Source organism: Antennarius striatus, chromosome 22, assembly GCF_040054535.1.
Source record: "Antennarius striatus isolate MH-2024 chromosome 22, ASM4005453v1, whole genome shotgun sequence".
NCBI classification, from domain to species: domain Eukaryota; kingdom Metazoa; phylum Chordata; class Actinopteri; order Lophiiformes; family Antennariidae; genus Antennarius; species Antennarius striatus.
This window is the reverse complement of record NC_090797.1, coordinates 9081565-9099199: the sequence shown is the minus strand read 5'-3', so window position 1 is coordinate 9099199 and position 17635 is coordinate 9081565. Positions and strand designations below refer to the sequence as shown.

Here is a 17635-nt window from a genome sequence, read left to right as displayed (position 1 = left end):
ATCTATCTATCTATCTATCTATCTATCTATCTATCTATCTATCTATCTATCTATCTATCTATCTAGTTGAATATTTGGGTGCTTCCTCCACCTCACATCATGCTCTTCATCACAGGGGATCTAATCGCACAAAGTCATTAAATTGTCTCCTCTCAGCTTCCAGGCTGAATGAAAATGGTCATCTTACTCCTGCTGACACCAGCCATCTATGACACGTCACACACGCATTCACGCACATCCTGTCTACCTGCGTCTCCTTGTTATTTATAAAGAGAAAATTCACCTTCCTCTTTTTTTTCTTTCTGCCATATCGGAGTGATGACTTCAAAATCCTGACCCTGATCCCTTTTTACAAGACCACCCCACGTCACTGAAGATCATGTTTCTCCAAACTGCTGTCAACCGCTTTAAAAGTCGCTCCTCATTTAATTCAAGTAAAGATGTATTATAAAAGTAATAAATAAATAAAGTCCTGGCTGGATTAATTATCTCCAGGGTTGGTTTTTTCTTGTCAGGACTCAGCTCTGAAACATTAATGCGAGTTGAAACCCGCCCTTTTGACGGGCCTAACAAATCTGTCTGTGTTCTGAGAGGCAAACATGCTTCAGCAGTCAGCAAGACAAGAGAATAACAATTAGAACACGTCGTTTAAAAACTCCAACAGCGGAGACGCGCAGCAGCCCGATCCCGTCCCTCCGTTCGCCGAACGCTGGGTCGTGACACCGCTCGGTTATCTGTGGGAGTTGTCTGCTTGATGTCTTCCCTCCGTCATCTTAAACATCTGCCAGTCAGTGACGCACACACACACACACACACACACACACACACACACTCACACACATGCGCGCCGTCATCCCCTCGTTCGCTCCTCAGACTTGTGCCAAATAAACATCATTAAAAGCAGGCGGTGGTTGCCCCAACGCGACACCCACCATGCGTGTCGGGTAAACACCACAACAGCTCATTAGCATCCAAAGTCATCAAATTAGGGTGTGTGTGTGTGTGTGTGTGTGTGTGTGTGTGTGTGTGTGTGTGTGTGCCGCTAAGTGCCAGTGAGACGACTTTTAAATGTGTGTGTGTGTGGAGGAATATGCACCTGTAGGTAGGTGTACAGCGAGATGGTACAGACCCACGCGTCCGTGTGTGTGTGTGTGTGTGTGTGTGTGTGTGTGTGTGTGTGTGTGTGTGTGTGCGCGCGTAATTGCGCGCTCGCTTTGGCTTTACGCTCGAACGCCTACGCGTGTGTGGCTTCAAGCGATCGGGGAGAAAAGCTCATTATGCAATAAGCAAACTTCTGTTAAAATATTCATGAGTGGCCTCCTCGGCGGGGTGCAGCAGGTTGAGTCGGGTCGAGCTCATTTAAACCGCGCAGTGAGTTAAAATGAGAGGCAGAACTCAGGAGAGGAGCGGTGGGATGAGGTCAGTGGTTTCAATCCTTCGCGGAGTTGATGAAATCGTGGGAATAACAACATATTTGAAAGCTCGCTTCATGATCGCCAAAGTTTCACAAGGCCTTCTATTTGTCTGGAGAAGCGTATTTTAATCTCCTAGACAGGAGATCCAAAAATAAGGAAAGTGTTATTCAATCAGATTCTTGTTGACGACAAACGCAACATGGTGTTGGTTCCTCTGACCTGCTGGAGGCCCAAACTGAAGAGGGAGGCAGCTTAAAAAAATAAACAGGACTCAATAATTGATAAAAATAACTCAGTGCTGCAGTTTTTTAAAGGGACCGGAATATTTCTGTGCAGTAATTTCTCATTTGGTGCTGTGTTAATGGCAGCACCAAATGTCTGTGGAGGTCTGTGTCGCAGAGGAATAAACTTTATCAGGCGCTGGCAGCGCCGACTGTACTCATTAATAGGATCCATTAATTACTGACCTTTTAATGACTCATACATGATAAAAAGAGAATTTCACCAGTATTATCCTCTAAACCTTTAAAGTTTTATTTGACACACAGTTTATCTACAAGTGCATCCTGTAGTTTTTGTGCAATCTTGCCACCAACCATTGGATGCACTTCCAAAAACTTGACAGGAAAGATGGAGCATGAACCACGGAACAAACAATTATACTTCTAAATAGATCCAGGGGAAAGGAGAGATCCTGGATCCACTTTTAAAAAAGTTACGGGGGTTAGTTTGTTTTCCAATTATGGAAACACAATAGATCCAATCTCCAGCTCCTTATTCCATGTCACAGGGTATTCTCACAACAGAGTTCCAAGCAAAGCGAGATATATATATCTTAATTTGTGAAACATCACACCATCAAACGTGTGAAGACAATTAAATCTTCATATATGATCACTGTCAGTACAACTCAGTGAAATGTAGCCCCTCCATCTTCCTCATCTCTGAGTGAAGAAGCCTCACCTGTCGGGTTGACATCAGACTAGAGAACGGGAAAACTTCTCAGAAATGAAGTTGGAACATGATGAGTGCTTTTCAATATACTTTGTGATTATTTGCTGAAACCAGCTAACGGTCACACCATATGAAAAGAAAAAGATGGGTGTTGAATTTAGAATGTGATTTCTTATGATCTTATTCGAATTGTCTCATTATTTTCAGACTCTTCTATGTGAAAAGAATGAATAACCTGATTAAATGAGCAAAAAATAAAAAAGCCAATGCATAGACAGAAATAACGTGGCTAAAGGCCGCTGCCAAATGAAGAAAGCAACACATTAAAAATACAGTATGGGGGAGAGCTGCTGCATAGTTTAACAGTGTGACAGAGTTCACAAGAGTGTAAAAAAAGATTTACAAAAGCTAGTTGCTGTTTAACATAAGAGTCCGGCAGAGCAAACAAAAAGGGTCTCATTAAGGAGAATCCAAAAAGTAAGCCTCAGCAAGAGTTGGGAAGTTCAATCAAATGATTGTGTAAGTTTTTCTAATGTCAGGGTTTGATGATGACAGACCTCAGACTGAGCTTCATCTGATCCTGGACCTGTTTAATGCGCCTTTTGCAGCATAAACCTAAGCTGTTACATCAAATACCTGCAGCGGCCGTAGGAGTCCTGCTGCAGCGGCGCACACTTCTCCACCTCCTCTTTCACAGTCTTCATTATACAGCAAACAGCTGGAGGCCTCAGGAAGGTTGTCTGTGTGTGTGTGTGTGTGTGTGTGTGTGTGTGTGTGTTTGTGTGTGTGTGTCTGTGTGTGTGTGTGTGTGAAACACAGAGGTAGGTGAAGGTTGTGGACCTAATTGGCTCCGGCATGTCCAATATTCCATATAAACCCAGCAAGCGCCGCCGCACGTCAAAACTCCTCGTTCGCCACAAACGAAGCGGCGCATGAATGGGAATAAGTCTGCTGACCCCTGAATGACTTTAACATCCCAGTGCCGCAGGCGATGAGGACGGAGACGGGAGGGATAGAAACCATTTTAATAAAATGGACATGCAAAAATACACCCAGACTGCTGCTTTTAAGCTCTACAATAAAGACTTGATTTCCTGCTGAAGGTGAACAACATTTATCTTTTGCATCCCTGTCATACACGAACACTCCTTTTTCTTTTTTTTGCTTCTTCAGCATCCCTGGAACAATGCACGTGATCGATCTTCATCCAGACCTAGAGTCCATCAACCGATTAAACTATGAAACACCTCACTGGGTAAATTTAGATATTAATGAGGAGAAAAACGATTTTCTTGAAGCTTCTGTAACTCCTTAACAAGTTAAGATGCTCCCTTTAACACTGGCCATTATGAGGAGGGTGCTGACACAGAATTATTTGCTAATGAATGTGAATTTGTTTAATTAATGACCTCATTAACATGAACTGCTTATATTCCATATATCACACAGATATGGGTTATGGACATTAAGCAGCTGAATTGCCTCACATTCATTATGGCCCCACCTAGTGCATATTTTAATACGTCATGACATGTTCTACTGTCATGACATATTTCACAATTTTAGCCTGGTTTATCAGACATACTCTGCGCTGGTAGTTAATCTTAAGAAGCTAATGTTAGTGTTTCTATTCTAAGGGACCGTATGAAAATTACTAGGCGGACAGAAGCGGTTTATTATCTTCAGTAGGGAGGATGGGACTTTCTCTGATGGAGAGGGTTGAATCATTTTTGCGAGCTAGAGTTACCCTACTCCATATTGGTTTTACTTTTCGTGCATCATTTTCTAGACCAGCTCCACCAAACCTTTATTCCAGTGAACACAGTCTTCAGTCCTGCTGCTCGATTTTTTTCTGCAAGGGTCCTGCTGTGATTCCTGGAATTCTGTCATCTGTCCTCGAGGTAATCTGTGAGTTCAGCTGTTGTTGTTTTTTAAGGGATTGATCCTCCCCAATGGGAGTAACGCTCCAATCTTAGTTCAGTATCCATGAGGTAGAAGCTGCCAAAAGCTGTGTCTTTTCCCAGGTCAGTTTTCTTTATATACAGTAACACCAAGCATGAAAACTTTTCCAAGAAGAGAAGATCTAGATTGACTCTTGATTCTACCGAGACCCGACAATCTCTCCATGAGCAAGAGCTTGGCTGGTGAAGACGTGGGCACAGAGGTTTGTCGATAATTGTCGATATTATCTCAGTGTGCTGTCTTACAGCCAGACTCTGGAGAAGGGACCTGTGTCTCTGCTTCTGCCTGACGGCACGCACCCAAAAATTCAATCAATGTCAGGAGGTCATCTGAGCTTCCCACAGCCAGTCAGATGTGGGTGATGACTGCTACCACTCCTCCCTCCATGTAATCTTCACAATATACAAAGCATGACGCTATGGTGACACTGAAACTGCTCCAAAAATGGAACTGTGCTGCACCAGAAGAACAGGATTCAGTATTTCACACATGACGGACTTCCTTATGATGACTGCCACCGTTTCACTGCACTGAGCCGCCGGTTTGAAAAGAACAGCAGCAGGAGGGCGTGTTTAAGCTGCGCCTACAACCGGTTGCTGCAGTCCTGTACCTGAAAAACACAGGGAGACAGACTTCTTAATTACCTTTATCTTCAGACGGTACTTCCATCAGCCATTATCAACGGCCAGACACTTTTATAGTTTTCTTTTGGCTGGTGTGTTTGTCTCCCAGAGTTTCTTTGAAGCCCTACTGAGTTGGAAAAGCCTCATATGGCTGCAGTAAAATCAGCATGTGGTGTGTGTGTGTGTGTGTGTGGAGGGGGGGTTTCTTTTTTTTTCTTTTTTTGTGAATTAGGAGACAATGTGGCCCTGCAGATGAAAATAGCTGTTTCCTCCCAGCGTGGGCACACACCTCTCCACGCAGCTTTGTGATCTTTAATGTGGAAAAGACAGAAGGTTCACCGGGAGGCTAAGGCTGACACCAAATCTGTGTTAGAGACATCACCTGTAAAAGACAGAGAGCTGTTTGCTGCCGAGGATCCAATTACAGGAGCGTTATTGAACCGTATGCTCAATAAACGCTGATTGGTGTCCTGATCCGGGTCACATTTAGCAGCAGATGTCTCGCAATGTGTGAGAAAGAAAGATGAAAATCATTTTGTGATGGAGGAGGCCAGACAGCTGATGTTACTGCATATTCATGTGTTGTCCAAGAGAAAATCATTTTATGGTATTGTTTCTTTTTATTTTTATTCGACATGGATCTATGGCACACATGCACTGCATGAACCTGCTTTATGCACATTTTATAATAATTATCATCATTATCCCTAATGAGTACTTTCATAAGACAAGCAGATTCATCATACTAAGAGTCTGTCTGTGCGTGTGTGCGTGTGTGTGTGTGTGTGTGTGTGTGTGTGCGTGTGTGTGTGTGTGTGTGTGTGTGTGTGAGTCATTATCCTGGGTGCTGACAGCTGCTAGCGGGGAGAGCTATGGTCAGAATGCTCTGCTATTCTTTAGGGGGAGCATCATTTCAACATTTAACTAATGACTGATGACCAGGCAGCCAAACGCGTGTCCTCTCCACTCCAACACACACACACACACACACTCACACACACATGCTAAGAGAGGTCACCCCATCCAACCACACACACACACACACATACAGAGAGAGAGAGAGGACAGTGTATATTTGAAGGACTGTAACACCTCTTGTTACTTCTCTCAGCAGAGACCCCTCCCACCCTTGTCGTGGGTCTGGCTGAGGTTTGTGCCTGTTGAAGTCAGTTTTTCTCCCCTGCTTCTATGTCCCCCTTATAGTGGACTGTTGTTTCTGTGTGGAACGACGAAGCAGTCTCAGTCTTCTTTTCTGTTGTAGAACTGTTGTGATTTGGGACGATATATGGAAAACTGACTGGACTTGACTTCCTTGTCCTCTGAAACATCAGTCGTGCAGATAGATGGGGGTTTTATTGCAGGAGTTCTCTGAGTAACCAGGGATAGAAAAACAAATTTGTGAGGCATCTGATGCTATTCAAACCTGTATGTATGTACCAGTATTGACTTTATACAGGACATTTTGTTCGGATGGATAAAAAACACCAAATAGTGAACAGTTCATGATCTGAAGACTCTGAGTGTCCTCATCTTCAGAATTGGTCCAACGATGTGCCTTAAATATTTTGCACTGTTTTACTGTACACAGAAATACTTTGTGAAACTGATGTCATGAGATTGTTTTTATTAATTCAGGGGAAAAGGACACATGTAGAAAAACATCCACATACATGAGGCCGAAGCTTCATGAGTCCAGACAGCTGCAGTCACCGCTGGCTGAGCAGACCTCGGATCAGATCGAGCGCGTTTTGAATCATGTCACCGTTCTCGCTCTTACGAGACACTTTAAGGCTCTTCTGCAGAATTCCAACGGACTCTGGGCTCTGACTCTTTGCCGGATCACCTGGGGACCTCCTTCTTTTCTCCTGCTGTCATCTCATGCAGATGTCAGTATTGGATCAGTGTTCTTTCAAGGAATCTTTATGGATCATTGCTCAGTACTCTGCATATCTATATTTTACAAATCATAAAACGGTGACACTTTACTGTTCTGAATCCACATTTTTCACATTTATTATATAATCTAGATGCATTACAATGCACACTCTGTGATTTTCATTGCGTCTTCGTAACCATATAACATTTCTAGCACGTCCCAGAGAAGAATTCCTTCTCCGTAGCCCTTTTCTCATTTCTTCTTTTTGTTTTTTGTTTGTTTGTTTGTTGTTGGTTTTTTTAGGGGATTTTTAAAAGATTAAAGCATTTTTCATGCACTGGTCATTTTGTTCTCAGTTGCTTCCATTGTTCCACATTAAGATATGATTAATAAATTTACCAACAGCATAAAATGTGGTGAACATTTGGTACAGATCCTTTGTCGGTGCAGGAGATAGTTTCCATAAGTTTCTACATTAACATGTTAGCATTAGCTTTCAAGTCAAATCGCTGTTCCACAGGCAGCCCATAAGCCTGACTTCACAGCTTAGAGTGAATAAAAGGAGCATTGCCAGGTTTTGTCAAAGCCACAAGCTTTACAGTAGTTGTTTTCAGGGGGATGAATTTTTTTGCCAGTTTATACACACAGGTTAAGGAACCTTCAAAAAGTCTATATATTTATATTTAGTTTTGATGTATAGATTATCCCGATTTCTTTGCGGGATTCATAAGACACAGTAAATCAACGCTCATTTTTAATGCAGCACTCTTACACCTGGGATAATTTTATTTTGCTTTATTTCATCTTTTATGAGGCCAAAATTTGGCCAAAAGAATGACAAAGAATTTGTCTGGGTTGTAGCTTTAAGGACAGGATGTATTGATTTAGAAATGCTTTTCTATTGGTTGTTTGATTTATATCAACAGGGACGGAAAGGAACTTCAAATTGTTCTTTAACCACTGGTGAAATATTCCTGTTTCTTATGGTCTGTGCTGGGGGAACGGGGTCCCTGGTAATGTGGTGTTGCATCAGACTATCACAGCAAAGACGAGCTGAGCCAGAAGACAAAGTTCCCTATTGACACAAATCCAACCGGCACCTGTGGCCATAGCGACCAAATGAAGGCGATCAGGGACATGAGAGGAGTGTGTGCCTCTTGGGGATCCTAAACCTTTGGAGGGTGTGACTGGTAGATCCAGATGTCCGTGAATAGAATGTCAGTGTAGTCCATCTGGTCTGAGAACACATTTAGATGCAGGAGAACCGGAAAACAGGGAATTGGGAATACTTCCACCACCAAGATTTGACCCGGAGTACGGATGGATGGATGGATCATCTCCACTGTTGACATATTTCTGTATGTTATGTGTCCCTCTTCACTCCAGAAACATCAAGGTGTAAAATCTCATTTGTACTGAATAGTCAACATTATCACACACGTCTAAATCAGTCCTGTCATTTTTTTTTTAATCGTGGACAAGTATATCAGAACTTTTCCTATAGTTGTGTTGTATAACTACTGTAGATAGATCTTATATATGTATATATTTGAACAACTCAGATGTAATGTATATTTGCAAAATATGTGGTAAATATTAACAGATTTAATTACATTTTAAAACATGCTAAAAATATAAACTGGTTCACTCCTATGAACAAAAAGCTTCTTAAAGGCTAAAATGGGTGAAAACATGTCGGCATCCTTGTCCTTTCTGATTAGTTAACTGAAAAGTCACCACAGAAATGTCAGATTATGTTGGAGAGCATTAAATGTCAAAAACATCTACTTCCTTATTGTGACGCAGGGATTAAAATAAAAATCCTTGAGAAACTAATCCCCACACCGGATTATGTCCGGTCTCATAGTGACCTCTTGTGGATGGATAGGGGTACTGCACAGAACCGTTTTTGACAAGAACTCAACTTTTTTGGAGAATAAACGAAGCAGAAACATAAGGAAAAATACTTTAAAGTCTTTTACTTAAATTAAAAAAATGTACATCACATTATGCTTTACAATAGACATCTTTTAAAAACTCTGGTGTTTTTTCCACTGTACATCTCAATTATTTGTATACAAATTCTTTCACAAAAATGCAAAAAAAAAAAAATACAGAGTGTAAGATTACAAATCACTCATTTGATGACTGCAGTGATTCTCAGTTAAAAATGGGCCTTAATAGTTGAAAAGTTGCACAGCAGATGTTTTGACACGACCACCTCGTCCTACTGAGATTTGGTCCTGTACTGGTGTGCATGCTGGTTCAGTTACTGGGACGCTGATAACAGCAATGGCTCAGCACTGAGTCCCTCTGTGACAGTCACAATGTCTGCTGGACAACCAGTTCATTCACCGACTGTCGTCAGTCTATTAAAACAGAACCAAAGATTTAAGGCTGTTATGCAGCCTTGAGGCAATTCATCTGCAAATCCTCCGTCATGATATTTGTTCTACCAACTCAAGAGTTAGGGAAAACCCCTAAATTAACATTTATACTGTTAAAAAACTACATATAATAATACAACAGCGAGGACAGCAGCTTAAACGTGTGGACAGGACAACACCACTGTTTCTGAGCAGCTCCCTCTCAAAGGGAGCAGCGGTCCAATCTGCAGGGTTGTAACCATGTGCAGCTCAAATGTTAAAGGAATGTCTGGACGTTTGGTCAAATATCTTTACTTTGATGGGAAGATTCATTAATTATCAGTGGGTTTTTTTTTTGCTTTTTGATGAACTTGTTAAAGATTATATTTTACAACCAAACAAATTTATTTGTGATCTCATATTAACTCTATTTTCCATGGCAGCAGCATGTATCACCAGCAGACTGTAGGACAGTCCAGATCACAGCTTTACAGTCACGCAAGACCTTTTGAGTATTTTTTTGGCCAATTTTAGATGATTACTTTACTGATATGATTTAAACACGTTCATGAACGTTTAAAGTTCTAACGGCACTCTGGTGCTCACTGCTACATTTAAAAGGAGAATAAACCACCGAGTGACAAGATTTGAATCAGAAATGTGGGCACAGAGATAGAAACTGCTCTGTCCTTAGGTCAGTTCTGTGCTAATCTGAGCCGCTAATTTATAGTTAGCATTTATAAGGCATAAAGAAAATTAAAATCTACTGTTTGTAGTGGCATAGCTTCTAATCTACAACAGTAATAATGTCACACCATTCCTTTGACATTTGCTGGATGTTTTTGCCTTTCCAGACACACCAGTGCACATATTTTATTTCACTTTATTTAATAATGTGATTTTATTTTTGGTCTCATTTCTGCCTCATTCTTCTACACTTAAAAAAAAAAAAGAAAGTGCAGCAAGTTAAAAGGAAAAACGTGACAAAAACACTGATGTTGCCATTTGAGTCCAGAATGGCCATCTCTGCTCTGTGAGTTACATTACACTGTATTGTGATGCTGGACACAACCATTTACATGTGGTGAGAGGTTTAGAAATACTGTTATTGTTACTGTGATTTCCTATTGGTTAGAGGTGAGCAGAAATAGCCATGTGATCAGTGCAGCGCCAATAAGAGCCGAGACAAAAATTCTAAATCCGACCAGTTGTCATAACTCCAACGTTAAAAAAAAAGGAACTCAAACTGGGCTCAGAACAAAAACAATTCACAACCTCCTGTAAACATGAGCATAGGCAGAATCTGGCAGACAAACATTAAGATTTGGCAAAAGAAAAATAGCGGTAGACATTATCAACGTGATACATTCTGTGCTTCTTCTGAGCCCAGCCTTACTGGGTCTCAGAACCGACAGCTGGTTTCAGAGTTGACAGATTTTTTTATTTAAAAAAAAAAAGGCGTCAGGAAACAGTTTTAAGACTAGACCAGTGTTAGCTACTGATGTCACCTGCTCTAACAAGCCGACAGGCTTCCCCTATCGTGAATCAAATTCATTAAACAAAAAAACATAAAATGCACGTCTGGGAAGGCCGTCTGAAGGACAAATCGTATGAGCGGCTGTCAACGAATACAACAGATTAACAATCAAATGATTAGTTTGAACACAAGCGTGTGCTTCGCTGATCTGGTCCATAGCTCCTCGGGCAACTTCATATCCAGCTCAGATGATCCTCACGGGGCGTGAGGAGAACAGAACACAGAGACTTTGGGATAACTTTGACATTTTGATTTTGAATGGAAGATCTAGAATCCTCTGGTTGTTTGAACTCCTGCATTCAATCGTCGCATCCGACGTAGGCCTGCCCCAAACGCTACCTCCATTCACCTCAACGAAAAAGTGTCTTGTGTATTTTGGCATCATATTTCTACAAATCAAACCATTTGACAACAATAAAGACCAGCTTATTCTTGCAGAATGGTGTCTTACAATGAAGTGATGCAAATATTCTGTTTAGCCCACACACATCCTGGACCATCCTGTTTAAAATAAGCCAATATTACACATCTGGAAAGAGAGGAGAGGCCACCACATGGCTGTCTCTGCTCACTGTGGCTTTAAAGATGAGTGAAAGAAGCAAATACAGAGGGGACTCATTTCTTTCACTTTTAAAACTTATGAGGCTGGTTTTTAGACTAAAATCCAGAATTTAAACAACTCTTGAACTCAAGTGGTGGAATATTGTAAAAGTACTGCATGTCCTTTTTGCATGGTGAGTATGAAGGTTGTCTGACAGAAGGTCTGGTTTTCTCTAGTGTGTTGGGACCGTACTGGTGCTGCACTGGGACCTCCGTGGGCTCAAGAGGAACACAGCCGGTAGCTACATGCTAACACTGAAGATGGATTCCAGCTGCAGCAGCGAGCCTGAAATGCGCTCACTGCGACACAATCGGTGGGAATTCCAGTTAATGTCCAAATAAAGTGCTCAGAGAGAAGACGGAAAACTCTTTCTATACGTACAGATTGTGCTAAAGGAGAAACGACTGTGACGCGTCTCCAAGTGGCAGTCAAGAGTTCGAACCGTCCAACGGTGGTTGTGCTCTCGTCTCAAAATCGTCATCATCCCATCACTTATCAAAAGAAAGGCTTTCACTTTCATTAAAAATTAAATAAAATACGAGTTTCATAAGACAAACTAAGAAGCAACAAAGCGGAGCGAGGAGTAAAACACACCGTCGCTGCTGAACTGTGTGTTCAGAAAGAAGTGGGGGCAAAGCAAGAGATCAGCAGCGATGTAAACTAACAGGAAGGCTCTGCGTCCGTCAGACAGCAAGCCTGAATTCACAGCTAATAAACATTAAAAAACAACCACCAACTACACTCACAGTATCTTTTTTGGGGGGGGCCACGAGGCACGGTGTCAAAATACATGAACAGTGGTTTTTGTAGTCATGTATAAAACTGAAACATACAGATTTTTTTTCACAGACATCTGGCAGTTACAAGACTCTTGATTATCGGGCTGTTTTCTGAAATCCAGGTCGAAGCCAGTTGGAGCACTTCTTCAGATTTACCAACTAGAGTAGAAGCAACTCCACAGACTGAAGGTAAAGAAAAAGAAAAACAAAAAGAAGAGACACTTGACACATTATAGGAGCCGAACTTTGCCCCTCACACACACACACACAGACACACACACACACAAAACCACAGAAGCGAGTTGGTAGATCAGTCAGATGGGAGAGGAGAACCAGCCCCCTCCCCAACAGTCTGCTGATTGATACAGAAACACACACAGATCCTTCCTTCTTCCAGAACCAGTGATTGGATTTCATTCACCGTCCAACCTCCCAGTGAAGTGAGTTACTGTGTGTGTGTGTGTGTGTGTGTGTGTGTGTGTGTGTGTGGACACATCACCCTCACACTCACACTCCCTAGTGAGCGTCGAGCAGAGTGTTGCTGTTTTTACAGTATTTTCCAGCCCAGGTGAGGAGCTCCTCTCTCTAGACCTCAGACCTGTGTGTGTGTGTGTGTGTGTGTGTGTGTGTGTGTGTGTGTGTTTGTGTGTGTGTGTGGGTGGGGGGGGGGCATCTAGAGCTCAGCGCTGGTCGGCGGTTTGGTGGTGGTCACAATCTTCATGTACTGGGTAAAGATGGCCTCGAAGGCCTCGTCTCTGTGGATCATGGCACCAAACACCAATGGCTGCAGGAAGCAGACGTCACCGGTCAGTGTTTTATTCTTCTCACGTCATAGCGGGACAGGTTTTCAGTTTTTATGCAATGAAGTGTCAAGAACTTCAAATTACAAAGCAAAAAAACACGATAAGATGATACATTATCCTGTGATATCAGAAGTTCAAGTTGTGGGAGTCTGACCCCCACAATGACTTATTGACAATGAAAACGTATCCTTGAATTTGGATTCACACTGATATCACTATTAGGAATTAGGTCATACATGTCTAATCTGACACCAAGCTGAATCAACCACTAGATGATCTTAGTATTTGTATCTCAAAAGTTTTTGCTGCTACTTCATACTGTACCTTCTGAGTGGATGGAGTTGCTATAGAGATGCCCATCCCACTTCCTGGTAGGACTGACAGAACTTTATACTGTAAGGATCAGAAACACAACAGAATTACAATAATTTTACTTTTCTTTGATGTTATCATTTTAGTTTTTCAGTCCCACATCCAGACTGTTGGTGATCAGGTACCTTCTGTATGTCAGTGATGTCCACCAGCTTGATAACTTTATTTTTCTTGGAGGAGCCGGATCTGGAGCTGGAGCTCTCGAAACACAAATAACTGTCAGAGAAGGAGATAGGAAACGGCTTCCTGAGAGGGGTTTCTAGGAAAAACATGAAGGTAGCCAAAACGGATGACAAATTGAATGAACTTCTTGTCATTTTCACATCCTGAGTGGTGAGGACATTTATAGATGAGAGATGTTCTCTAGGGGAGGGCTTGTCCCACTTGATCCCCTTTGACTAACACAGAGGCAGGAAGGGACGGAGGAGATGGTGCTCTCAGTATATCAGCCTTCTAAATGTTTAAACCCCAAATCCAGCGGTCTGAATTGTTGTCTGCACCTCCTCTCTGCTCCGTCTTTAAGAGCAGCTCATTTGTCTGTTGTCTGCTTATTATAACCACAAGAAAAGTTCTCCTGAGGGAAGATGCTCCACTTACTTCTCTGTGACATAGAGCACTCCATTCCTGATGTAGTCTGTGGGCATCTTCCTGTCTCTGTTTATGAGGCAGCACCTCCATCCATTCTCACACACTGGACACATACAGGACAGAAAACAGAATGTTTGTAAAACTATTTATGAACCCAAAGTAGGGAGACGACCAGCTGAAAACCAACTCAGTGAAAATAATAACAGTTGTTTAGTTTTCAATGCTGCAGTAAATCCTCTCACCCGCCAGAGGGCGTTCTGACTCCTGCAGGTTGAAGATTTCATGAAATGCTCCCTTCTTGGTGCTGTGGGATCGACCCGTCTCCTCCTCTCTACTCACCCCACAAGGGACGGTGGCAAGGCTGCTCCGAGACACCACCGGCTGGACCTGGACAGAGACGAAGGAGGGGGGGGATTAAAAAAAAAAAAAAAAAAAAAAAAAGGAGAGGGTGGTGGGTTTGGGGGTGGAATGGAATGACAGGAAGTCAAGAGAAAAAAAAAGGACATGAGGATGAGGAGGAAGATAGTAAGGAGGAAAAGGAGGTGATGTGATGATGAGCAACAGGAAGACATTTGAAATCAAACATCCAGTGGAACTCGGCGATGCTTCATGTTCCTCACTCGTGACGTGCAACAAGCAGAGTTTGGCCAACCTCATAATCATCATCATCATCCTTCATTCCGGTGGCTGAAAGTACTTATTAGTATCAGTCAGTCAGCTCTGACCTGACATTTCGAATCTCATATTTTACGACTAATTACAACATTTAACGGAGATCAGGAAGGATTTAAAGCGCTAACTCTACATTAGCTCAGGGGCTACTCTAAGGACTCTTTAACTATTCATCAAACGCACTGCTTCAGCTCTTCTCACAGAGCATCTCAACTGTTGATGGATTCAAAATGTCATCAGGCTGGAAATTATTCTAATAGAATTCAATTATTCAGTGTCAAGTATATATTCATGATTTAAAAAAACCCCAAGACATTTAAAGTACAAATGACATTTTGATCCATTCTGTCCACAAACGCTGACGTCCAGTTTCGAGGTGAGTCACACACTGCGCGCATGCACGTGTGTGCTCGCACATACACACACACAAACACACACACACACACACACACACACACACACACACACAGGCTAAGAGGTGAGGTTGCGGTCACTCGGGTGCAGTACGGGAGCCTGAGGGAGACACACCAGAGACCCTACCTTCTCAATGCCAGAGAGCTGAGAGAGAAATAACAGAGCAGACCTGTGACAAGGTAAACACACACGCACACACACTCACACACTTTCCTTCATATGGCACACAGCGCCCTGTGGTGATGCAGGGAGGCTGAGCAGCTGAGAGCCAATGTGTTATTGACAGGAGGGATGGTATTTCGAGACTTCATTGATCTCTTTTGTCCTTGTCCTGACACAGAGGGGTGGCTGGTGGGGGGGCTGACATAATAAATGTCAACAAAACAAGATTATGATGACCTGAAATTATTATAATGCATCCTTAAGGATGCTGTTCGTTGAGATTAGAATAGATTCCTTGTTAAATAGCTCATTTGCTATTTAAGAAAGTAAACCTCAGCTGGACATGAATGGTGTCACGGCAGTAGCTGCTGAAGAAACTGAAACTTCTGGGATGGGGCGTTGATGTTGGTGAAGACAAACGGGCGCGTAAGCCTTGGTGCTCCCTTACCCGTCGGGACACGGTGGCGTTGGTCCTCTCTTTGAGCTGAGGGTCCGTGGGCAGGCTGTTCCATACGATGTAGGGTGTGTCGTACTTGTCCCGCAGCTTTGGACAGCTCTTGAACAGGAAGTCTATGATGAAGAATTTGATACCAGCGTACAGGCCTGGAATAACACAAGTGGAATAAGGAATGTAAAGGGATGTAAGAGCTGGAACAGATGGAGAAGCAGGAACAAGTTCATGCAACGTCCTCCATACAACTATTTATCGAGTCCTGGTGTGCTACGACTAGTTTATGTATACTTTACGTAACTAGATACACAGCAATCATTTTGCTGTCTTGACCCCTGGAACTTGTGTACAAGAAATGAGAGTAACTAATACTATCAAATATGCATGCCAACAGCTGCCTCTCACAGGGCGACTGAGAACAATTACACAAGCGCTGTATGAGTGCATGTGTTTGTGCGCTGGATTTACTACAGGGTATTTTTATTCCTTGGCCAATGCAGGACAAACGTACGTCAGAAGGATAAAGAAGCTTTGTGTTCTCGTGTTCGTCTCTTACCAATCATGAAGCCCATTAATTTGTACGGGAGGACACAGGAGCTGATGAACGCCACCCACAGGCAGATGTAGAGTTTGCGGGTGCTCTCTGGCTGCACCCACATGAACAGGCTGACAGGTAGATAGATACACATGAGCACATTTAAGATATAATTCTCTATGTAGGTAAAGTTATACATCATTTGCAGTATTTTACTTTACTCACTTCTTTATCTTCTCCAAAACATCCGCCATCTTACCAAACAGATTCTGTAAGGAGAGTTCAGAGCTAAGAGCGGGTTCCAGTTCATCCTCTGTCAACTCTGAGTTTTAGATAACAGTTGTGTTGTACCTGTGCTTTTTGTGCAACATCAAGTACCAGCTGGAACTTTTCAGATACAGTCAGGTCTTCCTTTGGAGGCTCCTGAATTAAATAAAGGAATCACTGGTTTAAAAAAAAAAAAAATACATTGATGCATTTTTCCCTCTGACACACAGTGAAACAGGAAGGAAGACGTCGTCCTACCATGGGCTCAGAAACCTCAGGTACAATGCTCCATTGGATCCTCCAACCTCTGGAAAACAGGAAACCACAACACTGATGGTCAAATAAAGCTCCTCTCCAACATGTGTGCAGCCTTCCCCTATTTGGCCAGGTGACCCTCTTTCACAGACAAAGGCTAAACGTAATTGACGTCTATAGACATCAATGGCAGCCAGTGAGTTAAGAGTCTGAAAATTAATAACGTCCATACATTCACATGAGAGGACTACAGATGGCAGCTGATTGTCAGCCGAAGCCTCACGACATCAAAATGGTTTTATTACACAAAGCACACAGTAAACATCCCAACTGATAGGAAATATCAAACAAGACCATTATGTGTTTACCGTTACACAAGCACACAAAACAGCCAGAATGGCTGCTACTCTGATACTGAACGATACACCGAGGACAAATATTTGTACCTGGCGATGAGGAAATTTAAGGACAAGCGAAGGATGGCCAGGAAGAGCAACATGGGGATGGCCCAGCCATGCCAAGCAGCATTCATGTAGATCTGCAGACACAACATATTCATCTAGATCAACTTAAACATATTACTATTCCTTTAGCTATTGCTACTCCTGAACGGGGGGTAGACTTTACACAATAATCACACTATCTGTTCGGCTTTGGGTCAATAAAACTGTGAGTCTATTCATGATGACAATAGTAACATGAAAATTTCATTCTGGAGTGTTTAATCCTGTTGGAAAATGTTATCGCACTGAATCACTCCAAGATACTGACATGCATTCAGTGTGAAAGGCTGCAATCAGTGGACTGACATAGACTCAACTTAATCACAGATTCTGGACGCTAATGAAGACCTCTGGTGCTTGGCCAAAGCCCTGGAATCTGTCACTGGGGGAGTAGAAATCACTTTCACACTCATTTTATTGCCATGTACCAACAAATAGGCTCATCAGTCAATTTATAGATCGCCTGTTAAAGACAGTTATATCGAAACGCAGGGCTAAGT

The 17635-nt window shown here is 42.4% G+C and overlaps 1 protein-coding gene across 3 annotated transcripts in view; it reads right to left on the bottom strand.

The window, feature by feature from the left end:
* Window positions 1-8794: 8794 nt before the first annotated feature.
* gramd4a (GRAM domain containing 4a) overlaps window positions 8795-17635 on the bottom strand; it is a 33611-nt gene continuing 24770 nt past the window's right edge. For 2 of the 3 annotated variants that reach the window (XM_068307112.1, XM_068307114.1), the window contains 12 exons: window positions 17079-17170; window positions 16636-16684; window positions 16462-16533; window positions 16336-16379; window positions 16132-16241; window positions 15573-15727; window positions 15089-15106; window positions 14119-14263; window positions 13886-13979; window positions 13414-13504; window positions 13241-13309; window positions 8795-12897 (listed from right to left, as the gene is read on the bottom strand). In XM_068307112.1, the coding sequence (XP_068163213.1) occupies window positions 12787-12897; window positions 13241-13309; window positions 13414-13504; window positions 13886-13979; window positions 14119-14263; window positions 15089-15106; window positions 15573-15727; window positions 16132-16241; window positions 16336-16379; window positions 16462-16533; window positions 16636-16684; window positions 17079-17170 (1050 nt within the window). In that variant the 3' untranslated portion in view covers window positions 8795-12786. The remainder of the gene's footprint in view (window positions 12898-13240; window positions 13310-13413; window positions 13505-13885; window positions 13980-14118; window positions 14264-15088; window positions 15107-15572; window positions 15728-16131; window positions 16242-16335; window positions 16380-16461; window positions 16534-16635; window positions 16685-17078; window positions 17171-17635) is intronic. The other variant, XM_068307113.1, reaches the window with a different exon arrangement.